The 25,559-nt window shown below is 46.4% G+C and overlaps 1 protein-coding gene across 1 annotated transcript in view; it reads left to right on the forward strand.

Moving 5' to 3' along the window:
• The window catches only part of LOC136832001 (zinc finger protein 585A-like), a 74,297-nt gene that overhangs the window by 40,479 nt on the left and 8,259 nt on the right, over positions 1-25,559 (forward strand). The window contains exons 3-6 of the mRNA XM_067092485.1: positions 13,843-14,016; positions 15,009-15,630; positions 15,881-16,124; positions 17,123-17,307. Coding sequence (XP_066948586.1) covers positions 13,843-14,016; positions 15,009-15,630; positions 15,881-16,124; positions 17,123-17,307 — 1,225 coding nt within the window. The remainder of the gene's footprint in view (positions 1-13,842; positions 14,017-15,008; positions 15,631-15,880; positions 16,125-17,122; positions 17,308-25,559) is intronic.

Below are 25,559 nucleotides of genomic sequence, written 5' to 3' on the forward strand. Positions count from 1 at the left end.
CAGTCGACTCCGGTATTTGTGGTGGATAGCTAAAATCCGTGAATACTTAAAACCCCTGTAAAAACGCTTATAACTGCCTATTGTTCCTACACAAATACAAACCCTTGGTCCTTTACTTATATGGGGTTACTTTCGGTGAAGCTGAACTGGCCGCTAAAGACTTAACAAGGCAGTGCGGTGGTATAACTACCGGCCTGGTAGTTGGGTGGTGGTAGTGGGGAACCCAGGCTACCATCCTCCCGGCGTCATGCATTCACTTTACTTTCCGGCCTCGTCTGATGCGGACATGTTTTCCTGCTCTCTGCTCGGACCTCCTGGATGCTAAAGCTTCACCTTTTTCACAGTGTGTTTGTTCCTGTTTTTTCTTTGTTACTTCAGTATAGCTGTGCGTGTTTGTAATTATGGATGAACTATTACAAACCCATGGTTTGGATAAGCCTGTAAGGACTGGGTATTGAGTGACATACTGCCTGGGTGTTTACTGGTTTATTGGTAGTTCCTTACTGAGATAAACGTACAGAATCTGCGATGTTATTGGCCAGTGCGGACCACAACGTAGCGTCTACACACAGACAGAGCAAAACAGAGATACAGACTCTGACATCTGTGTTTGTTGGCGACAAACAGATGGCGATATTGATAGACATGATTAACATACAGTGATGAAACATATATCAATGGAAAGGCCAGGAAATTCTACATATGGCCAATTGCATGAGATTCAAGACAGATTAATGAATACAATGCAGTAGCATAATATATGCAAAATGGAGAGACGTTTGGCGTCTTCACAAACAGAAACACACATACAGTTTGATACAGAAGATTCGGTGGAACATTGAGTACATGATTAGAATGCTTGCACGGCAATGCAAATAGTGGTGATTGTATATAAATCAAGACAACAATGGTTAGGGAGAAACAGGCAGAAATATTGTATGGTTGAAATCGCGTTCCTTTAGAGAAAGAAAACGAGATGCTCTTGTTGTCTTGTTCACTCCGATGGATGACGATTGACGAACACACGAACACACATGTGTTTGGAAGAGACAGCGTCAGGCTCTAACAAATACTCGCCCCCAAGACGTGGGTAACGTCTGATTAATCGGCTTGGCTGCAGAGATGACTGCTCAGGCGGAGGGTGCGGTGCGGTTGTATTTGGAAGAGATGGCGTCGGGGCGACGGACTCTTACAATACTCCTCACCCAAGCGAGGCATCGATGCGGAAATTGTCTTGCTGACAATTGTAGTTGGCTCGAAGGGCTTGGGCTAGGGGTGGGTAGGAGGCTGAAGGGCGGCACTGGCCGGCAGGAGCTTGAGGAGGACGGGAGCGGGTTGAAGGGTGACATCAGATGATCCTTCGGTGGCCGGCTCGAGGGCTGAAGGATGACGGCGGCTGATCCTTGGTAGCCAGCTCGAGGGTGGCAGCAGCAGGCTGAAGGATGACGTTGGCTGGTCCTTTGTTGGTCAGCTCGTCCAGTACGAGTGCAGGGGTGGCTTCAGGTTTCCTGGAGGAGGCATCCAGGGCTCCGGTGGTGAGGTGGGTCATCTCGGAGGGCCGGACTTCTACTGAGAACTCGGGGATGGCGGGAAGCAGCGAAGGGTCTGTCGGCGCGTGGGTCGTCATCTTGGGTCGGCCGGGTCCTTCGGGTCACTCCGGGGTCACCAGTGTAAGGACTGGGGATTGAGTGACATACTGGCTGGGTGTTTACTAGTTTATTGGTAGTTCCTTACTGAGATAAACGTACAGAATCTGCGGAGATGTTATTGGCCAGTGCGGACCGCAACGTAGCATCTACACACAGACAGAGCAAAACAGACACAGACTCAGACATCTGTGTTTGTCGGCAGACAAACAGGTGACGATATTGATAGACATGATTAACATACAGTGATGAAACATATATCAATGGAAAGGCCAGGAAATTCTACATATGGCCAATTGCATGAGATTCAAGACAGATTAATGAATACAATGCAGTAGCATAATATATGCAAAATGGAGAGACGTTTGGCGTCTTCACAAACAGAAACACACATACAGTTTGATACAGAAGATTCGGTGGAACATTATGAGTACATGATTAGAGTGCTTGCATGGCAATGCAAGTAGTGGTGATTGTATATAAATCAAGACAACAATGGTTAGGGAGAAACAGACGGCAATATTGTATGGTTGAAATCGCGTTCCTTTAGAGAAAGAAAACGAGATGCTCTTGTTGTCTTGTTCACTCCGATGGATGACGATTGACGAACGCATGAACACCCACGTGTTTGGAAGAGACAGCGTCGGGCTCTTACAAGCCTGTGCGCCAGGTATGTCCTGGTAAGGATAGAAAATGTGGCGCCCTCCTCTGTAGTGCGGACTCAGATCCTCACTCCCTTTGCTTAAAATGTAGGAAAGGGAGCAAGGACCCTCCTGATTGTACTGTTGATGAACCTTGCGATGAGTGTAGGCTTTGGTACCCCGAGCAGTGGGATAGGTATTCTTGGAGGCCTAAGTACAAGTGTAAGGAGACTAAGGCGTCGGAGGTGCTGTCTTCGGCACCTTCGACTCCGACGGTTGCTAATCCTTCACAATCGTATCTGAGCCCCGAAGGCCTTCCCTTGCTGCCAATTCACAGTGCTGAGTCTGTCTTGCTGTCCCCTGTGTCTGCATCTGCAGTTACAGAGGAGGTGAGATCGGTGGACCTAGCCTACACTCCTCCCAACTCTCCCCCTCACCCAGAGTTGCTGATCCCTGGGTTAGGGGGGTGTCCCCTACCCGCCTTTGTCTTCCACAGGGTTGGCATCTGTGCTGGGTTTAAGACAGGCGTGGGAGTCGCTTGGGATGGTTGGCAGCCCTGATCTACCTTCGCTCCTCGTGCACATCAACACTGCTGCATGGGCAGGAGCACTGCTCCCTCCCCCCACTACGACACGGTCGACGCTCTCACAACCACTACCATCACCACTGTGCTGCCGGGGGGTGTGATGACCATGGTAGGAACACACCATGCCTATGGTGCGTCCCTACTCCAGCCGTCTCAGTGTTGACGGTGGCCGGGCTGGTCTGCTCGGTCACCCCGCCCTCACCTGGCTACGCTCCTGCGCCTCCCTCCACGCTTCCACCGTTGCCCATGCCTGTTTTCCAGATGTTCCATCCAGTGTTGCCTGCCTCTGCCCCGTTGTGCCGGTCCTCGGACTCTTGTGCCATCTGCTGTTGCTGCCCCGCCCCCGTCGACCCCTGGTCTGTCTTCAGTAAGCTGGAGGATGTGGTGTTATCGCTGATTGAGAAGAAGAAGCGAGCACGCCAGCCGTCCCTGTCTTCGTCTTCCACTTCATCCTCGTCCTCGTCATCCTCATCTTCGTCTTCGTCTGCCTCTTCACCCCCCTCTTCTAAGTCCAATTGGTCTAAGAAGGGGAGGGTGGATCCTCCCCCCCCCCAAGAAGACTCGCTCTTCTAAGGGGATGCAGTCCTCCCCTCAGGGGAAGATCGCTGGGAAGGTTACATCGGTACCCTCCTCAGACGGTTCAGGGGCTTCATTCTCTCGAACTGGTTCCGTTTCGGCACCTCGTAAGCGAGCGTCGCCGAAGGCACGGTCACCTACGAGAGACCGTGCAGACTCGGACCTCTCCTCTCCTGTAGCGAGCTCAGGCACAGAACGGGAGAAGGGGAAGAGCCTTAAGGCTTCTCCTCCGCCTAAACCGTCATCCTTGCCCAAGTCGGACAAAGGATCATCGGGGAAGGTGCCCAAGGACGTCTCTGCTTCGAAGACGTTGGGAGGAACCAAGAATGGGGTCCCTGCAGCCTTCTTCGTCTGTTTCGGCATTGAAGAAGGCTGGAACACACCTGGACGATAGGGACAGCAGCCTCCAATCGGCAGTCTGCGCCCCTGCGTTGGTCTCCTCTACACGCTCCAGTGTGGAGGATCATCCAGCATCGGAGCGTGGATATCAGCTGTGAGGAGGCTGTCCCCTGATCGTCAAGATGGTTGCTTGCCCAGACGAGTAAGTCCGTCTAGGCCCTCTCACAACGTTCCACCGCAGGTTGGAGATCGTGAGGGGTCCATGGCTTCCACTGGTTATACCAGTGGACGCAACGGTGGTGTTTGCTCTGCCTCTCCCACCCCCTCAACTTCCTCGGGATTCTCTGGGAGGAAACAGGGCGTTGGTAGGATTGCTGGGGCTGAGGCTCTTCTGCAATCCGCGTCAGGGGTATCCGGTCCTTCCTCACTCCAACCGAGTGAGAGGTCACACACCTCTGTTGTATACGCCTCTGTTGTACGGGGCAGAGAGACGGGGTCTGTCTCGGGCTCTTCTGCATGAGGGGCCTTTCTGGATGACCGTCTCTCGGAAGGTCCTCTTCCAAGAGATTGACACTCAGGAAATGCAGAGAGCATTTGTTGAGGTCTGGAGAAACCACTTCCGACTCCTTGGAAGAACGGTCGTCCAGGTTGGAGGAGTTTTACGCTTCCAAGAAGGAGCTGAAACCCTCCCTTGGTCTACCGTGGTCTCCTTTGGCGGATAGTGTCCTCGAGCAGATGAACGACTTGGTCTCCAGACCAGCATCTTCCCTTCGCTCGACTCGCTCCACCAAGCTGTTGCCTCCCCCTCTCCTGAGACAGAAGAAATATTACGTGCCCTTGGAGGAAGCACTGCAGCAGAAGGTAGTGGAACCGGGTCTAACCCGTCTAGCTCCTGGTGTAACTTCAGCTCAGCTAACTGGGGAACCTTCGCCTCTTACACAAGCTGAGCTGAACGCCTTGGAGGGGACAGCTCTGTCTGCTCAAAGCAAATTTCGTTTATAACCCACCAGATTGCAAACCTGTGGCGAGTCTGGTACTGAAGGGATGGGATGCGGTGTTGTCCTGGATCTACAGATCAGTGGGCATCGAAGTTGCAGTCTCCCTGGGCAATGGACCAATTCTGGACGCCACCTCCTTCTTCCCCAGAGGAGAGGTGGATGCTGCGGTGGACAAGAGAAAGTCCGATGAGCATGACCATCTTGTCCACCAGGCAGTGACGAAAGGTGCCTTCTCCTCCTGCAGCCCGGACTGTGAGCCAGGCTAGCACCTCAGCTCCGAAGAAGTCTGGTGCTTCAACGGGCGCTTGGGGGAAAGTCCAGACCTCTTCTTCTTCACCTCCACGGAAGGAACTGCAGGGTCCCTTTCGCCAACCTGTCCCCCCCAAGAGGAAAGGTAAGGCAAAGAAGAAGAGGGGAGGAGCTCACTAGGGATGGCGAGCCCCCTCAGATGCTGCCATCAGTGGGGGGTGCCTATCATGCCTCTGGGCAACTTGGCAGCGATACGGAGCGGAGACCTGGGTAGTGGATGTCCTCCGGGAGGGATATTCTCTATTCTCTACCCTTCGAGTCACCGCCTCCCCTCACCGACACACTGGTCCAGTTCCCCTCTTACCTTCAAGACCCCCAGAAGAGATAGGCCCTACTTCAGGAGATCGAAACTATGTTGAGCAAGAGAGCCATCGAAGTCATCGAGGATCGATCTCCAGGCTTCTACAGCAGGATCTTTCTCGTGGAGAAAGCTTCCGGCGGGTGGAGGCCAGTAATCGACATCTCCCCCCTGAATCATTTCGTTTGCCAGACTTGGTTCAAGATGGTGACGGTGTGAACGGTACTGTCAGCCATCAGGGAGGACAACTTCATGCTGACGATGGACTTGATGGACGCATACTCCCAGGTATCAGTTCATCCATCCTCTTGTCGTTACCTTCGCTTTGTCCTCGACGGAGTGGTCTACCAATTCAGGGTACTGTGTTTGGGGATGTCGACCACTCTGCAGGTATTCACGCGAGTGTTCACCTTGGTGTCAGTTTGGGCCCATTCGCATGGGATATGTCTTCTGAGGTATCTCGACGATTGGTTAGTCTTGGCAAGCTCCTGCTTGCAGTTGCTACAGGACAGAGATCGCCTCCTCGGGTTGTGTCGCGAACTAGGTATCATGATCAACTTCGGGAAGTCGGATCTCATTCCCAAACAGAGGACTCGGTATCTGGGCATGCTGATTGATACGGCAGCAGGCAGAGTCTTTCCCTCACAGGATCGAATCAGCATGTTCAGGAAAGTGGCAAGGCAGTTCCTGTTGAGGCAGGAACAGCCAGCTCAATAGTGGCAGGTCGTGATCGGTCACCTGTCGTCATTGGAGAAGCTCATACCGCACAGTCGGTTCTACCTTTGGTCTCTCCAGTTGAGACTGAGGGACTTCTGGGATCAGTCTCGGGAGCCCCAGTCAGTTCTCGTACCCATCTCTCAGGTGGTGAGGGACGATCTCGATTGGTGGTTGGACGACAGGAAGCTCTGCAGAGGGATGCACCTGTCCTCTGAGCCTCCGGACATGTTGCTCTTCACAGACGCATCGAAGGAGGGCTGGGGTGCACACCTGGAGGAGTTGCTGACTTCAGGCGTGGGGGACCATCACGACAAGAACCTTCACATCAACGTCCTGGAGATGAAGGCAGCTTTCTTAGCCCTTCAGTATTTCTGGGACCATTTGATGGGACACTCGGTGGTGTTGGTGAGTGACAACACGACCGTAGTGGCATAGGTCAACAAGCAAGGGGGACTTGTCTCCCAAGCTCTCCACACGTTGACAGTGCAGGTGCATGAGTGGGCAATAGCCCACTCTGTGGAGCTGTCACCCAGATACATCCCAGGCAAGAGGAATGTTCTGGGGGACATGCTCAGCCGTCGAGATCAGGTGGTGGGATCCGAGTGGTCACTTCACAAGAGTATGGCGGACAGGCTCTTCGACCTGTGGGGGCTTCCAATAGTGGACCTGTTGGCTACCCGGTACAACAGGAATCTGCCTTTCCGTCCTCATGACAGCACAAAACGCATGCGTTCCCGCTTTTGTATATTACGGGCTGCTCTAGGAGCAAGAGCCCGTGCTGGCACAAGGCCAGCTAAATCTGAAACAACAGCTTTTGTATTAGTACGCTTGGTAACGTCAATACGTATAGGTTGACGAAACAGCTGTCGCGTGCATAATTACTGAAGTAAATGGAAGAACCCCATTACCTGAACGTCTCTGTCAGTAACCTAAACAGTGAAGTGAAGAAAATAGTCAGAAAATATGAAGCAATAACAAAAAACCTGATTAACAATGAGAAAGCCTTTCTATTTAGTGAATGATATATGTATGTATGTATGTATAATGTATATATTAGTTTCGTTATTCTCACTGTATTGTTCCTAAATAAAAACAATTTTGTTTTATTTAATGATGAAAAATTCTGCACCTTATTTTCAAATGGATGACAGCTTTTGCAAATATAGCATTCAGATAAATGAAATATTTCTTAAGTAATGTATCACTTTGTGGTGATCTTTTGCTCTCATCCATTGTACTTGCATATCAAGTCTGAATAAATAAAGCTCACAAATACAAAGCGCTAGATGACAAACAGTCTCAGTAGATACAAAGAAATAATTGAAATTACAGCAAAAATAGTATTGAACAAAATATAAAGGATCCACAATGAAATTGCTTCACAGCAAATTCCCTTCTTTTGTAAGCTTTGGTAGAATCTTGCATCTGTGATGTCTTTATTTTATTTTATTTCGTTTATTTATTTTTTTTTTTTTTTGACATTTGCAGTATTCAGGTTTTTTTCTCTCCTCTACTTCAGTGTCACAGGGATCTCAAACGTTGAACACTGTTTGCAAGTTGCAAATAACATTTTCTGCCCATACAAGAATATTTACTGGGCCTGAAATGGAGTATAGGAACAGTATAGCACTAACACATTATTTAGATTGTAATTATTTTGTGTGTGTAATGTAAATAACATAATATCATAACACGAGACATGATTACGTGACAGATAGAGAAGACAGCAGTCAACATTCAAGTCCCACCTGAATGAATGAATGGGTGATCACGTGATTGAAGTCAAAGTTCTCTAACCAGAAACAGACAAAGAGGAAAGATGGCAGCAGCAGCAGCAGCACCAGGGAAGTTGGGATGCAGCAATAAAAAGGAATTTTGTGGTGTGTGTGTGCGTGCGCCGTCTCCCACATTTCTAGATCAGGTAGTTGGCAGGCCTATTTAGAGACTGTATAGGCAGGGCTACCCTACTGCAGCCTAAGCTTGTAAGGGGTCTGGTTACAGTTAGACTGTATAGACTGCAGACTGCTCAGCTGTAGCCTGAACCTGTTTAAATGGATATTTTAATGATTTAGAGGCTTATGGTCACTCTAGGCTATAGGATACAGCCTTCTAATGTGTCTTCCTTATATAGTCTAGACTGTAGCCCGTAGACTGTATTGTAAACCTGTCTAAATTAATATTTTCAATTATATTTTTATAATTAACATATAGAGTTATGGTACTCCTAGGGTACTGTATAGGCCATAGCCTTTATGGGGTCTGGTTACATAGGTTTCAGGCAGCCTGTAGACTGTAGGCTATAGCCTAGCCTGGCCCACTGTAACTTAAGACTGTCTTAATGAATGACATATTTTACATCATCTTAATAATTTACTCATAGGTTAATGTTAAGTTTAGGCTATAGGCTTCTATAGGGTCTCATTACTGTAGGCTACAGGATGCCTGTATCCTGTAGACTGTAGCCTGTGGCATCAGCTACTGTAACCTAAGACAGTCTAAATGGCAGATATTATATAAATGATTTAAAGTCTTATGGTAATTTTAGGCTATAGGCCACAGCCTTCTAAAGGCTCTATTTTTAGCTCATATTAATGTGGAAGTACCCAGAACATTAACAGGACTAAAATTGAACCTGTACAGAACTTGTGTTTGCAGGTTCATACAGGGACACAGAAGACAGGATTGGGAAAAATGACATTTTTTCACACACGTTTTGCACTGCATTGGTCTCACATTTGCATTGAATCTGCAAGTGCTTAGTGTACAATCTCACTGGTACTGTATTGTGTATAGAAAATGTTTATGTGCTAATGGAGATCACATCTCTTTGCCACAGATAACCTCTGTTGTTACGGATGATCACTGGTAATCTGTGAAGGAACGTGTTTTCTTCAGTGTTGTGCTGATTTTCCTCAGTAATATACTCTAGGTAAGTGATATAAAAGTGAAGTACATATATAAATTATATGTACCTAGTATTTAATATCAGCTATATTGAATCTTCAGTCACTTAATGAGACAAATGCATTGGTCAAAACCCAGTCTGTGAGTTATTCATGATGCACTGACTGACATTTTTGGCAGATTTCAGCTTGCTACTTGACCCTTTGTTTTAAATGTTAACATACCACAAAGTAGAAATACAGTAATCTGATTTAAAATGACACTGGAATGAGTGTTGTATTTTGATTAGTAATTTCTCAGACAGTGTGTGAAGTATAATATTGCCTTTCACAGATGTAGCTCTTGGGTAGATGGGGCCTGCCAAGATTTACTAACTGATAGAGTGAAGTGGGGCCAGGGTCTGCTGAAACCTAGTCTTCTTCATTTGAAATCTTGCATAAACATTTTCCTTAGGCATTATTTTATACCCCCAGAGAGTCCTTATTTGTTCCCACACAATGTACAGACCCTTGTTTTTACATAGGAATTACCTTTAGCACTGCTGGAACCAGCTGTTAAACTTTTAACAAGTTGGTTTGGTAGTTAACTACCAAACGACCCAGTTAACTACCAAACGACCAGGTAGGAGTCCCACCCACCCAATCGGTAGAGCATCACTTTACCTTCGGCTGTGCTGTGGTGAGTTTGTGCTGCTCTGCTGCCCTCATCCTTGCTGCCATTGTTTTCACTGTGTTTACTACTGTGAACATCGCTTCCTTTCCAGGGGGGATTGTGTCATTTTGTGTTTTTCCTTGTGTCTATATGTTTGTGTGTTTGCTATGGATAAGCAAACCCATAAATCATCTGAGTGGTCCGAGCAGAAGACCGCACCAATGAGAAAATGCCCTGTTACCACTGAGAAGGATTGCAGCCATTACTGTTCAGCCCTTGATGTTAACCCTCATACCCTTTGCACATTGTGTAGGGGGTATGATTCTAATCCTGATTCTGTGTGTGAGGAGTGCCGTGGCCGGACTCCAGAGCAATGGTCGAAGTATTCGCTGAGGAGGAAGTATCAGAAGAAGCTCCCCAAGTCATCATCTGAGGGTAACGCCCCAGATGACTCCCTTGGTGGCTAATCCTTCAGATACTTTCCTCCCACCAGCAGAACTTCCCCACTTTGCTACTACTCCTTCGGGAGAAGTTTCCTCTTTGTCATCTTAGCTCGCTTCGTCAGGCGAAGATCGTCGTTGGGGGACTGGAAGAAAGGACAACCTCCTTTTGGTGGCCTCTGTTCGCTGGGGGCGCAGGCAGGGGTGGTGGGGGCAGGGAAGAATCCCCCTCAGTGCGAATGGAGACTACCCCCCAACCCAATTTTGTTTCCAGATGTGGAGGAGGAACTCCAGGAGACCTGGCAGTCCCTTGGCCTCCAAGGAGTTCTCTCAATGAGGGGCATTCTGAGTCACCTGCCAGCTGCTCATGCCCCTGCACTCCCTCCACTGACTCACTCTGCCACGACAGTCACCACTTCGCCTGTCACTGTGACCACAAATTATCTGATGCCCCCAGGTATTTCTACGCACCCAACTATAACGACCCCAACAGTGTTACACAAGTCTCACACCCCTGCTTTGTCCATTATGGTGCCCGTCCCTGCTCCCCAGGAGTCTGTGCCAGTCTTCTTCCAACCTCGTGGAGCAGATCCTCCACGCCCTTCTGAAGAAGGCGAAGAAGTCAAAGTCCAAGAAGAGGTCCAGGAAGGTTTCATCTCCTGCATCTGTTGTCGCCGCCTCCGCTTCCTCTTCCTCTTCCAAACTCCACAAGTGGAGGAAGAGGGAGGTCGCTTCTCCCACCCGGAAGAAGGCCCGAGCTGGGTCTTCCAAAGATGTGTCTCTCTCCCCGAGAGAGACACAGGGATCTCTTGCTGGCTCTCCCCGGTCTTTGGGATAAGGGGCTGCATCGCACGTCTCTTTGAGGCCTGTCAACTGGGGAGCTGAGGATGCGCAGACCTCTGAGGAGATCCAAGCACTCGACACTTCTGCTCGGAGGTCACTCCAAAGACAGTCCTTATTTGTGCCTGCACTCTGGACCCTTGGACATTGGAGGAGAAGAGGTCTTCCATGAACCTTATGTACTGAGTTGGAACCGGACTTCCAGAGGGTGCTCAGGTTTCCATGAAACCTCGAGTTCCTTCAACCAGTAACATAGAGTCAGCTTCACGTCCTGGTTGAGGCACGTGAGAGAGGATGAGGTCCAAGCATGCAGGTGCTTCCTCTCCCCCCTGCCGCTACTCGCCCGAGTACGCAGCCAGGCTCCCGTGAAGGCGTTGCTGACTCAAGGGTCCACTCACCGGGAGTCACTTCGAGGAGGTCCTCCTTACAGTCGTCTTCTTGTCAGGAGGCTTTGGTCTCAAAGATGATTGGATTATGTCATGAGGATGGGGCAAGCTGACGCCCAAGTGTGTGCAACTGCTCTCCCAGGGCCGGCTTCTGATCGCATTCTTGCAAATGGGTTCGCTCGACTCCGGAGAGCCTACACATGTGTTCACATGAGCCTCTGCTCTCTCCTTGGGACAGCCCCCCCCCAGCCCTGCATTCGGGCGACAGGAGGGGCTCCTTTAGACCTATGAAGCCATCACCACAGCATGTTGGTGATCGCTCGCAGCCTGGCTGTCCTGTTGGGACCATCAGTTCCAACAGGACAGGTAAAGGTACTCGCTCCCTCTCTTCTGTTCCTTCAACTTCATTGGGGTTTACTGGGAATCTCGAGGCAGACAGAAGGGTCCATGATTGGGACTCTGTATCTGGTCACAGCCCTACCATGAGGACTTTGAGGGAGGACTACAGATTGGAAAGACTCGAGGGTCCTCTGCCCCGTAAAGCATATTCTGTCGAGATCGGTTCAAGATGGAAACGTCCCGTTCGGTGCTCACTTCCATGAGGGAGAACGATTTCATGCTTATGGTGGACCTGAAGGATGCGTATTTTCAAATACCCATTCATCAGTCCTCTTGCAAGTACCGTCACTTTGTCCTTGGAGAGATGGTATTCCACTTCAGGGTACTTTGTTTCGGGCTCTTGACCGCTCTCCAGGTGTTCATATGAGTGTTCACCTTTGTGTCAGCTTGGGCCCATTCACATGGGATACGTCTGTTGGGGTATCTTGACAACTGGCTAGTCTTGGTGAAGTGTCGTCTGCAGTTGCTCCAAGACAGGGATCGTCTTCTCGAGTTATGCCATGACGGGAAGGGTGGGGGCGTGCAGTAAATCTCAAGAAGTATGATCTCATACCCAAGCAGAGGATAAAGTACCTGGGCATGCTGATAGATGCAGCAGCAGCAAGAGTCTACCCCTCAGACTCTCGTATCAGCAGGTTCAGGAAGGCAGCTCAGACATTCCTGTCCCAGCAGGAACAACCAACACGGCTGTGGGAGGCCGTTCTCGGTCACCTGTCGCCCTTAGAGAAGCTGGTCCTTATGGGTGGCTTCACCTTCGTTCTCTCCAGTGGAGAATGAAGGAGTTCTGGTCTCCGGCAGGGGATCTTCCATCTTTTCCCATCCCCCTGTTGCAGAGTGAGACAGGAATTAGCCTGGTGGCTGAATGACAGGAACCTCGTAATAGAGTGTCCCTGCACACTCCCCCTCCCAACATGTTTCTGTTCTCAGACGCTTCAACCGAGGGATGGGGCGCACACCTGGGAGAGTTGCTGATTTCAGGTGTAGGACCGAGACAACAAGCACCTTCACATCAATATCCTGGAGCTTAAGGTGGCCTGCCTGGCCCTCCAAGAGTTTCAGGATCAAGTGATGGGACACTCGGTGGTGCTGTTGAGCAACAATGCCACAGTAGTGGCATATGTCAACAAGCAAGGAGGCCTAGTGTCTCTTTCGCTGCACCAGTTGATAATGCAGGTGCATGAGTGGGCAGTAGCCCACTTGGTAGAGCTGATACATTCCAGGCAAGAGGAATGTAGTGGCAGACAAGGTCAGTTGGCGGGGTCAAGTGATAGGCTATTCGATCTTTGGGGGCTCCCACCAATCAACCTGTTCTCCACCAGGTGTGTTTCGAATGTTTAAGCTCTTGTCAGAATTGTTGTCACCATTGGGGATTGGCGCTTGTTGGTATGTCATGGCTTTTTGCTGCTATCACGGTACTGCACATTTTATATAAGTAACTTCCCAAATAATCACATAGCTATTACTGTAGTTTCTACTTTACACAGCAACTCAAAGCTCAAAATTCGTGGTAGGGCTGTTTTGTTTTGGTTGTAGGTAGACTGCCCTACTCAATTTATTTCTGCCGGTGAATGACTAAACATTTGGATATTGAGCAGCTTTGGTTTTTTGGTTTGTCACTGGATGGCTGCAGATATTCCTCATTTGGTGAAGTACTTTGTTCTTTTTGGTAGCACACTACTGTTAATTAGCTTAACTAATTCAGAACTCTCAGTTTGTAACTTTGCCGATTTTGATCATGTCAGATTCTAGCCTTTCTAGTCAGGTATTGTAGTAAAGGCTGTAAGAATAGGTTGACTTCAGCCAAATATGACAATCACGCTGTTTGTAGTTCATGAAGGGAGCAAGTTTGCTCTCCTGAACTTTGCTGTGTGTAGTTCATGAAGGGAGCAAGTTTGCTCTCCTGAACTTTGCTGTGACGAATGTAAAGACTGGGAAAAGGGAAGTGGAAGACTGAATGCATATTTAGAAAAGTTAAAGCATGACAGGCTTAGGAAAGCTACTGCTAGGGATGAAGGGAAGGCTTCCGTTAGTCAGGTTTTGTCTCTGGGGATTGATGTGGCTGATTTACCTGTTCCTGCAACACCTGGGACAGCTTTTTCCCTTTATCTTAAGTCCTCTGACTTTCCCTGCAACTTCGATCCCTGGTTCTCATTCCTCTGATCCAAATGCCATTGCCAGCTTAGAAGCTCGTGTTGATAAGAAATTTGATATATTAGTGAACACCGTTTCCCAGATTGAGAACTCTGTGCGTGTCCTCATGGACAGATTCAACAGTGTTAGTGCAGTGTCAGTGAAGGGGGCAGCTACTCGTCCCACCGATGCTCCTAGACTAAGGTCCCTGCTAAACTCCTCTTGCTCATTGGGGAGGAAGCAAACTGGCAGTCCAAGGGAGGTCGGTGGGGTTTGCCCATGAGTAGTCGTCGCCTCATCCGAGCCTGTTATCCACTCATCCCAGGACTCGGAGGATCGCCGTTAGAAAGGCATCCGATTGGATGTGCATGCTTTATCTCCCAGTGACTCGGACTCTGGCGCATATAAGTGCAGTCGGCGATTTGCCAATGTTTGGAGACCATTGAAAAGGTCTGGCACCCCAGTGGACGAAGACATTTCCCCGTCTCGTAAGCGAGCATTATCGGATAGGGCTCGTAGCCGTCTCCCCTCCTGTAGTTTTTGGGAGTCTCCTAAAGCTTCTCGCTCCCTTTCGTTGTACACCAAGTGCCACAAAGTGTCTTAAGAAAGTGCTAGTTAGTCCAACGTATGGACATAAAGTGTCCGAATGCCTAGAGTCCGAGAGTTTAGTTCCCAATTTTGAGAAATCAGTGTCCAAGCGACAGTCGTTAGAGTATCCGTTGTCCACGCTTCCAACAAGTGGACATCCAGTAATTTGACTCCCAGTAATTTGACTCCGGTATTTTGACTCCCGGTAATTTGACTCCCTGTCATTTTGATTCCCGGTAATTTCACTCCCACTTTTTTCCTTTCTTTTTTCGTTGAATATACAACTTTTAATCTTTCTTTTTTAGTTCAGAAAAAAGGTTCTGTTAATTCTCAGTTTCATAATCATCATCATTTACCGTCTAAAAAAAAATTAAATAGATAAAAGAAGAAGAAAAACAAAACAAAAAATTTATGAAACAGGAAACAAGTAAAAAGTACATAATTTTAGTAATAGAATTGCTTGTTTACATGCACGCTAGGTAGTTGACTAAAATTATCGCTCTATGGAGACTAACTGAAACTATCTCTACCACTTTGTAGTTTGTATTTCGACTCTTCAGGGTTTACCAGTCCACATCAACATCTTACTTCTTTGTTTATTACTTTAAAAGGAAATATACGGTCACCATGCCTTATGTTTTTAACAGCACCCGGGGAGGAAAGGAACTTGTGGATAACATGAACTATATATATGAGAAACATAAACTAAATGCTGACGGATCCAAGACTTACTGGAAATGTGAAATCAAGTCCTGCAAAGCTCGAGTCCACACTATGACGCATGATGAAGATTATGATATAATCAAGAACGTCGGTGAACATCATCACAGTTCGTGTGCTTCTAAACCGAAAGTGCGTAAAACTTTAGCTGAACTAAAATCACAGGCATCTGCCTGCCAGGAATCTTCTCGTTCATTAATTTCGTCTCTTTGTGAAAAGCTTGATGAAAATGAAATGGCTCTTATGCCCTCAACTGTGCGTGTAAGTCGTAATTTAAGGAACTGGCGTCAAGCAAAAGTAAGCGCTCCTCCAATCCCTCACACTCGATATAGTTACGAGATACCTGATGAATACAAGTTCCTTGATAGTAGTGAACTTTTCTTGCAGTTTGATAGTGGGCAATCTGATAAAGATAGACTACTTGTGTTTGCAACAAATAAAGGCCTTGATGACTTAGTTAATGTAAAACACTGGGCGGGGATGGAACCTTCAAGTGTTCCCCATCTATATTCTATCAGTTGTACACGCTACATATTCCAGTGGGTTCACTCAGTGTTCCACGATTATTTGCACTGCTGCCAAACAAGAAGCAAAAATCTTACAACCTCCTTTTTAACCAGCTTAAGGAATTATGGCCAGGACTGAACCCTGTAAGCATCATGATGGATTTTGAAAAAGCACACATTAATAGTTTCAAATCTGTGTTTCCAAGTGCTTCCGTTTCATGTTGTCTTTTCATTTATCTCAAAGTGTGTACAGAAAAGTATGTGAAATTGGCTTCAAAGATAGGTACCATCATGACAATGAGTTCAGCATTAAGATAAGATGTTTTTATGCGTTAGCCTTTCTTCCCCCAAGTGATGTGCTTGATGGATTCGAAGAGCTTGTTGACGATGACGATCTTCCTCAAGAACTAGTGTCTTATTTTGAAATATCGTACATAGGATGTTTGCGAGGTAGAGGAGTTAGACAACGCAGAACACCTCCTTTGTTTCCTATAGATATTTGGAATGTTCACTTAAGAACGGATTCGAGATGCCTCGCACAAATAACCATTTAGAGGGCTATCACAATGCCTTGCAAAGCTCTTTAAGTTGTACCCATCCAAATATATGGAAGTTGATTACTGCATTAAAAAGGAAGAGCACTTGGCGCAATTGAAAAGATTCAATTTGATGGTGGCGAGATTTGTGAGAAAAAAAGAAGTATAAAGATATAAACAAGCGACTGCAGATAATCATTGAGCAATACAGCGACCAAAATAAACTGGAATTCTTGAGAGCAATAGCTCATAACCTGCATCATTATTGAATTTTTTAATTTTTTATGGTTTCAATTTTGTATATAGTCTTATCTTATACTTTGGTATGATTACATTTTATCCATTTTAGATATTACCTACATGCTTTGTATTAATAAAAGATGTTAACATGGCTTTTAGTATTATTCGTTTTTCTTTCATTTTTAGTTAATATGTATCTACTTGTTTTTCTTAAAAAAAAACTATTTTTTTAACTAAACAAGAAAGATTAAAAGTATATTCAACGGAAAAAGAAAGGAAAAAGTGGGAGTGAAATTACCGGGAATGAAAATGACCGGGAGTCAAATTACTGGGAGTCAAAATACCGGGAGTCAAAATACCGGAGTCAAATTACCGGGAGTCAAATTACCTAGAACCGTGATCGTGTATTATTGGAATGTTCTATTCTTGGACATCAAGTGTCCAAGTGTCCGTCTTATGGACGCCCAACTCCCGAGCATCCTCCCTTTGGGCACATAGTGTCCGAGTTGCAGACATCAGATCTGTCCACTAGATCAGTGAGCAGACGTACAAGGGCCGAGTGTCCAGTGTTAGTGGGCATCAATGTTGATGTTTGTCTGCCTTCTAGCGTTCGTCCGGTGCCACTGGTGGGACTTGCTGTTTGTGGTGTGTCTTGTGCCTCTCCTCTTGCAGTTCAGGATCCTTCCTTAGTCCCTGTTCAGGGACACTTAGATAGCATCTTGAACCTGTTGCAGAAGCCATCTGCAGCAACTCAGGCTCCCTCGGATCCTCTGATGTCCCCAATTTCCTCTGAGGAGGAGCCTGTGGAAGATGACATTCCCACGTCGAACTATGCAACTTTGTTGTGGTTCTTCCTGGTGTGCTAACTGGACTTCTTTTCTCCAGCCACCCCTTCTTCTCCAGGTTCGGCGTTTATGATGCGACAGCCAATAGGAGCAGCTAGGTTGCCGTGTATGGTTATGTCCTCCTCCTCCAGGAAAGCATTTGCATGCATCGACGTATGGTTGTCAGAGAAGAGGGACATGGGTAAAGCGGTGTTCTGTTCGCCTCCTTCTCGTCTGATACGGTAGAAGTATCTGTCCGATTCTGCTGGGGAAGCTCCATCCTTGGGAGTTTCTGCCTCCTGTCAAGGGGACTTCTCCTGTCTCATTGATGATACTTGTCGGTCAGCCTTTTCGTCCGCCAGGATTTTGTTTACCTCCTCGGAGTTGGACCATTTGCTGAAAGATATTTTTAAGATTTTCGAGGTTCTGAGTTTCCTTGATTGGACCATGGGTGCATTAGCAAAGAAGATCGAGGACTGCTCATCACTTCAAGAGAGTTTTGCCTCGGAATGGTTGGAAGCTCTGGCCTGCACAGATTGAGCTAAGTACAGGCAGTCCCCGGTTTATGACGGGTCCAGCTTACGACGTTCCGAGGTTGCGACACTTTTCAGATATATTCATCAGAAATGATTTCCCAGGTTATGACTCATGTTCCAGGGTTATGACGGGCATACGCCGATCCGATGGAAGAAATATGACTCCAAAACGACAGTAATAAAAATTTTCAGGTTTTTTTGTTGAAAAACTCAATAAAAATGCAGTTTACATCGTTTTCAATACACCCAGAGCATGAAAAGTAAGGTTTTCTTACGATTTTTGACGATTTTCTATGATTTTTCGGTTTATGACGATTTTCGGCTTACGAAGTGGTGTAAGAACGGAACCCCCATCGTAAACTGGGGACTGCCTGTGTTGCACCTATCCTTCCCCGAATTTTGAGCTGCTGCGTAAAGTAGAAACAATAGGTATGTAGTTATTTGCTAAGTATATATAAAACTTTATGATAAAAATGTCATGCTTATGAGTAACTGTGATTTAATTAATAAAATATAAAAATAAGTAAATAATAAAAATACGAAAACCCGTAGGGCATACAGTAAACCCCCGTATTCGCGTTCTCATGATTCGCGGACTCACGCATTCGCGTGTTTCTCTGCGGAACATATCTAGCCATTATTCGCGGAAAATTCGCCCATTCGCAGTATTTTTCACTGAGAAATATTCACTGATTACTGTATTTTCATATAATTTTCATGAATAAAGGCACTTTTTGTGATAAAACTATTAAAATACTCGGATATAAGCATTTTTACAGGGTTTTTCTTGTGTTTAAACTATCAAAATGGGCAGTTCTAAGTGTTTTTAGAGGGGTTTTAAGTATTTGCGAATTTTAGCTATTTGAGGGGGCGTGTGGTACGCATCCCTGCGAATACGGGGGCTTCACTGTATAAAGAATTTTTTTTTTTTTTTTTAAAATGTTACTTATTTAAATTTTGATATACAGTAATACCTCGAACTTACCCGATTTAAGTTGCACGAATTCACAGACACACAAATTTTTCATTGGAACCTAACTACTGGTCATACACGAGTTTTTCACAGACACGTGAACATTTCCAAACATTGAGAAACCCTGTAAAAGTGTTTGTTTAATTTTTTATGTAATTTGTAAGTTTTTTAGCTTTTACATGTAATTTAAATAACATTAAATATTTTTAAAAGTAATAATTTCTCTCTCTCTCTCTCTCTCTCTCTCTCTCTCTCTCTCTCTCTCTCTCTCTCTCTCTCTCTCTCTCTCTCTTTTAGTGAGATGAATTTTTATGGTTCATGTATACAGGTATGTTTATTTGTATGATAAATAAACTTTTTACGTAATAATAAGTACTAATTTTCAAATAATAATAATAATAATAATAATAATAATAATAATAATAATAATAATAATAATAAAACTGTAATACAAAATTCGTATTATCTTGAACAAACAAATTCTTCCCTCATCTTTTGTAAGAAGGTGGAAGGCAGAAGCTGTCAGACATGTCATTTAACATGACAAGAATGGGAGTGTTGCTAATCAGTGGTCAAATTTCTCTCTCTCTCTCTCTCTCTCTCTCTCTCTCTCTCTCTCTCTCTCTCTCTCTCTCTCTCTCTCTCTCTCTCTCTCTCTCTCTGTGTGTGTGTCCGTAATAATTCATAGAAAATTTCACTCTCTTAAGTAAGGACAACTGTTATCTCTCTCTCTCTCTCTCTCTCTCTCTCTCTCTCTCTCTCTCGTTCGAAGTTAGCCAACCTACGTATTACAGTACTGTTTCTCTGTATGTCTTTAACTGTACAGTAGATAATTTTGAATTGATCTAATTTTACCTGTACTGTTTACAAACTGTAAATGCACAGGTCTAAAACAGAGACATAGAGCATTTCAGAACAAAGAGAAAGTGACAGAATAAAAAAGTTTGTAAAAACGAGGTTGAGAAGACTTCTAAAAATAGATTAGTGGAATGGGGAAGAGAGTGACACACTATATTCTTAAGTCAACCATTTATTTTTTTTTTAAGGGTAATGTATTAAGCTAACTCTCTCTCTCTCTCTCTCTCTCTCTCTCTCTCTCTCTCTCTCTCTCTCTCTCTCCGTAATAATTCATAAATAATATAACTTGACATTTCAAGTAAGGACAATCTCTCTCTCTCTCTCTCTCTCTCTCTCTCTCTCTCTCTCTCTCTCTCTCTCTCTCGTGTGTTATTCTCTCAGTCTCCACGATAATTGATAAATAATTTCACTCTCTTAAGTAAGGACAACCCTTGAACCAGGCGATTCCTTACCGTTCGTGTTGGTGTCCTCTCTCTCTCTCTCTCTCTCTCTCTCTCTCATAGTTAGCGCTCACACATTTTTACAACTTATTAATTCTCTGTACGTCTTTACCTGTACAGTAGATAGTTTAAATTGATCTAATTTGAATTGTATCGTCTACGAAGTGTAAATGCACTAGTGTTGCAAATATGTTCCAAAACATAGAGACATAATAACTCAGAGTTGTATTAGTCAAAATATAAAACACTGTTTATTCATGAAAAAGCATTTCAGAACAAAGAGAAAGAGATGCAGAATAAAGAAGTTGTTAAAAAGAGGTTGAGACAATTCTAAAAATAGATGGGTTGGAAGGACAGAGAGAGAGAGAGAGAAATTCTCTTACAAATCTCAATTTTTATGTAAACCATTTATTTCTCTTTTTTAAGGGCAATGTATTAAGCTAACTTTTAAATGAAATTACAGTAACTTTAATTTCATTTGAAAGTTAACTTAATAATTTAGGAGCATGATTAGGGTCATATTTAGTGTATAAACTTTAGAAATAAACATTTATTAGCATTTTGAGAGACCATGCCAAACTTACAGGAAATTCACCCTGCACGAGGGGTTCTGGAACCTAACCTCACGTAAGTTCGGAGTATGACTGTACCTTTTTAGTGTGTATATATTGAAACATAAGTAAATGTATTTATTTTGTGTGTATGTTCCAGTATGAGAGCATGTTCCTTTGTGCAGTTTTAAATTTAATTTTCATTCATTCATCACCATACTGAATGACCTAGCCTAGACTTGGTATTTCTTGCAAATCCTTTGGGCCAGCCCTATGAGAGCTGATAGTCAGCTCAGTGGTCTGGTTAAACTGTTTTAATAATAATAACAGTCTTCAGACTTGGGGGCTGTTTCACGTACCTTGCCAAGGTCTTGCAAGACGGGAGCCTCAGTGTGCAAGTCTCTAAGGCCCGCACTCGGTTCTGGGAAGTCCACTTCCAAGACTGGTGCCGTGCCTGCCTCCTCCCAAGTTTCTTCAGTCACTCGGGTGGGATGAGATACGGGTGCTCAACAGGATCGAATCACTCCAAGTACTCAGGGTTCACCGAAACCTCGAGTACCCCAAACCAGCACTGGAGAATCTGTTCCCTGGTCTGGTTAGGGCACAGGACGAGAGAAGGTGTCGAAGCTTCTTCACCTCCTGCCAGTACTTCATCGAAAAGATATCATAGCTGGGAATTGGTTTATATCTGAAGCTAAATAGTGAGAACTGTGGTAGAACCATCAACTGCCCGAGAATGTTCAGACCTGAGAGTTATCAGATTGGTAGCTCAAGGGCGGAACTATTCTTAAGGGCTAGACCACAGATTCCATCTGAATATATTACACAATATATTCAGATGGATCTAAATCAGAACACGGAGTGGGATATGCTGCAGTGTCCTGAGACAAAACTTATCAGTTCTCTCTTCCTAATAATGCTTCCGTATTTACAGCAGAATTGTATGGAATTGCATCAGTTATAAAAATGATTGAAGAATCATCATGCAATAAATTTGTGATTTTTAGTGACTCGAGAAGTGCTATAGAGGCTATTCAAAGTTACAAATCAAAAAATAATATAGTACAACAAATTAAATTATATCTCCATAACTTATCATAAGAATGGAAAAATGTAGAAATGTTGGATCCCTGCCCATGTAGGGATCTAAGGAAGTGAAGATGCAGACAAAGCAGCCAAAGAAGCAACCCACATGACAAGATCAAATGTGAATATCCCTGTTACTGATTATGTAACTCACATAAAAATGGGTATCATAAATAAATGGCAATATATATATATGGGGTGAAGAACCTGATAAATGGAGTTCATCATATCAGAGAGAGAGAGAGACACGCCCAAGTAATTTTAACACGTCTCAGAATAGGCCATACTTGTCTGACACATGGGCACTTAACGAGCAGCCCACATGGCCCGGCTCCCGAGTGCTCAGAGTGCAGGGTAATAATAACAGTCAGACGTGTTATGCGAGTGTCCAAAGTATGACCAACAATGATTGTCAACTTTTGGAAATAGATCAATGAAAGAAATTTTGTCAGAATCTTTTACATTTTCAGTTGTTCCAGTTTTGATGTTCTTGAAGAGCTGTAATTTAATTAATAAAATATAAAAATAAGTAAATAAAAACACCAAAACCCTTTCAACATTTGTTGAATTTAAGAAAAAGGGCAAAATTTTAAAATGTTGCTTAATTTATATTCTGAATTTTAATATACCTTCTTAGTATGTATGTAAGGAAGTCTGAGTAAATGTATTTATTGTATGTATGTGTTTCAGTCATTCATCATTGTGCCGAATGATCTATTGGGTCCTAGTGCTTGGCCTCAGGCCTGGCCCTAGTATTTTACTCTAATCCTTCAGGCCAGCCCTATGGGAGCTGAAATTCAGCTCAGTGGTCTGGTTAAACTACTTTAATAATAATAATGATAATAATTGAATTTAGGATGCCGTGCGAGCATAATCGCTAGCTAAGTAATTACTTGGTAAGTATATATAAAACTTGATTTTATTATAGAAATATCATTTGGTCCGACACAATCTACAAACCCGAGGTCCTTTACATTAGGATTACTTTCAGGCGTAGGTTGGAAATGGCCGTTGAAACTTCAAACAAGGTGGTTAGGCAGTTAACTACTGTCCGGGAGGCGGGAGTACCGCCTGCCCGGATGTGAACATTCCAATTTACTTTCGGCCTTTGTAGACTGCGGATGTTGTTTCTTCGCTCTCTGCCTGACTGCCCTCTTTTCTCCTTTTTTGGTGGGAAATCTTTGTTTTTTCTATAATTATGAATGTGGACAAGCCTTGTAAGCCTTCCTATCCCCAGTGTGCATGTCCCAGGGTAGGAGGCAAGAAATGTAACTCATTTAGATCTAGCGTCGACGCGGACCCACAGGCTCTCTACTCATCTTGCAGGGGGCATGTGTGTTCACGTGACGCTCCTTATAATGAGTGTTGCTCTTGGTCCCCCGAGCAATGGAGGAAGTTCGAGGGGAGGAGAGGCTACTGTCGTAAGCTTGCCAAGGAATCGTCTGAAGGTAATACACCCCTGATGACTCCGGTGGTGGCTAATGTGTCGGGTTCGTTTCTCCCTCCTGGCGAGCTTCCCCTACTTGCTCCCTCTCCCTCAGGTGAGGACTCCCCCTCCCCTTCCTCATTCATTTCATCGTGTGTGGAAGGGCGTGGGGGAGAGGTGGACCGGGACATCCTCTTGGGGATCTTCTCGTTCTGGAGGGGAATTTTTTCCTCCAGAGTGAGTGGAGGCTTCCCAGCCCAACCCGACTTTTGCTTCAGGTTTTGGGTCAGACTTATCATCAATGTGGCTACACCTGGGCCTACCTGGCATTCCATCACTGGAGGGTCTGGTGCCACATCTGTCCAGCGCTCCAGTGACTCTCACCACCACCCCGGTCACCATGTCAGGTTTTGCCAAGCTCCCCTTTTCGGTGGCTTCACACCTGGATACCCAGTTCTTGGCTGCCCCTGCCGTACACCACACAGTACCGCTGCCTCATAGGTTCCTGGCTTCTTTTCTCACGACCGGGGCCCCTCCTTCATGGTGACTTCTACTCTGCCTTACATGACTGTCCCTGCCTCCGTTGCTGACCCTGGCCTGATCACAATGGTTCCGGCTCCTCGCTTCTCTGTCCAGCCCGGCACTTCGTTTGTTTCTCTCCCCATACCTTCAACCCTGGCGCGGCCCGGCCTGGCTGCCTGCGCACCACCTGTGCCTGCATTCCCGGCCCCGCATCCTTACGTTCCTGGCTGCCACACAGTTGCTTCCGCCCAGGTAAGTGCTGGCCCGAGCACCGTGTTCTCTGCCCGGGATGCGCCTTCTGCTGCAGCCCCTCCTCCTGCTCCTGATTCATCGGCTGCACCTGCTTGGTTTGAGGACTTGACGGCGATCCTGAAGAAGATGGTGAAGAAGATGATGAAGAAGAGGTCTAGGAAGGCGTTGTCATCTTCGTCTTCGTCTTCATCATCGGCATCATCTTCGTCTGCTGCCTCTTCTTCTTCTCCTTCCGAGGCTTCGCGGCCAAAGAAGAAGAAGTCTGCCTCTCCCCCCACCCCCAAGAAGTCTCACACCGAGACTTCCAAGGGACTGCCTCCTTCCACAGGGAAGGCAGTGGAATCTCTCGTCGGCTCTTCCCGATCCACGGATCAGGGAACCACTGGCCTGGCCTCTGGGTCAGTCGCATCGGGAGCCAAGGACGTGCAGGCCAAGGTCTGCAATCCCCCGCTGCTGTCATCTAAGGCCAGCAAGTCCACGTTGGACACTCGTACGTGAGTTGCTCCAAGTACCCGGGTCTCCAAGGAGACCCGGGCACCCCAGGCTGATACGGGAGAAAACTTCTCGCCGTACAGACCAGGGCGTGGGGCGAGAGAAAGAGTCCAGGCATGCAGGTGCCCCGTCTCTTCCTGCTGGCACTTCTGTGAGTGCCAAGTCAGGTTCCCGAGATAGTGCTTCGGCCCCTCAGGGCCGAACGCCAGGAGAGGCAAAGAAGAGGTCCCCTGCTCAGTCTTCCCGAGAGGCTATGGTCTCGAAGAAGACTGGAGTGCGTCTAGAGGACAGCGCAATCTCGTGCCAGCCAGACGCATGCTCGACTCCTCCCAGTCCCCGGCCACGTACTCGCAGCCAGCCTGGATCAGGGGAAGCAAGCGCTTGGCTCGGCTCACATGAGCCTCTCTGCTCTCCTCGGGAGACTGCTTCGCTTAGGTGAAAGCACTCTCCTCGACCCGGGCTGCAGTCACCACTGTGGGTTGGTGACCGCTCCCAGCCCGCTGCCCCTGCTGGTTCTGCCAGCAAGGCTAATGGGAGCACCCAATCCTCTTCGCCTGTCCCTTCCGCCTCTTCGGTTCCTTCTAAGGGGCACGAGTCGGACAGGAAGAATTCTGGCGAGATTTCTCCTCAGAGTTCTACCTCGTGGGTGTATGAACCTGGCTCGGTCCTTGGCTTGACCAGGTCTTACGCCTGCGTGGTGCAGGAAGGATCACGGGGGTCTGCCGAGGTTCTCCCTCCTGCAGGGAGAGTAGATCAGGAGGGCCGCACTCTTGAGGGACTTGAGGGTCCTCTGCCCCAGGATGCGGACACCCCTGAGATACAGAGGACTTTTGCAGAGGTTATTGTGCTGATTTGTCAGCACAACAACCTCGGGGAAGGGACCACGGCCTCAACTGTGGATCGTCCTTTGCGCCTCGAATCCTTTTGGGGACCCAAGAAGGAACCCAAGGCTTCGGTGGGGCTGCCGTGGTCCATGCTTGCCGAGGGGGTCCTCGACCAGGTGAATAGTCTTGTGTCTGGGCAAAACAGTTCACTTAGGTCGAGCCGCTTGGATAAGCTTCTTCCCCCACCTCGATAGAAGCACTTCTACACTCAAGCTGTAGAGGCATTGCCGACTAAACAGGTTGATTTGGACCTGACTCGTCTGGA

The sequence above is a fragment of the Macrobrachium rosenbergii genome, chromosome 49, assembly GCF_040412425.1.
Source record: "Macrobrachium rosenbergii isolate ZJJX-2024 chromosome 49, ASM4041242v1, whole genome shotgun sequence".
Taxonomy (NCBI): Eukaryota; Metazoa; Arthropoda; class Malacostraca; order Decapoda; family Palaemonidae; genus Macrobrachium; species Macrobrachium rosenbergii.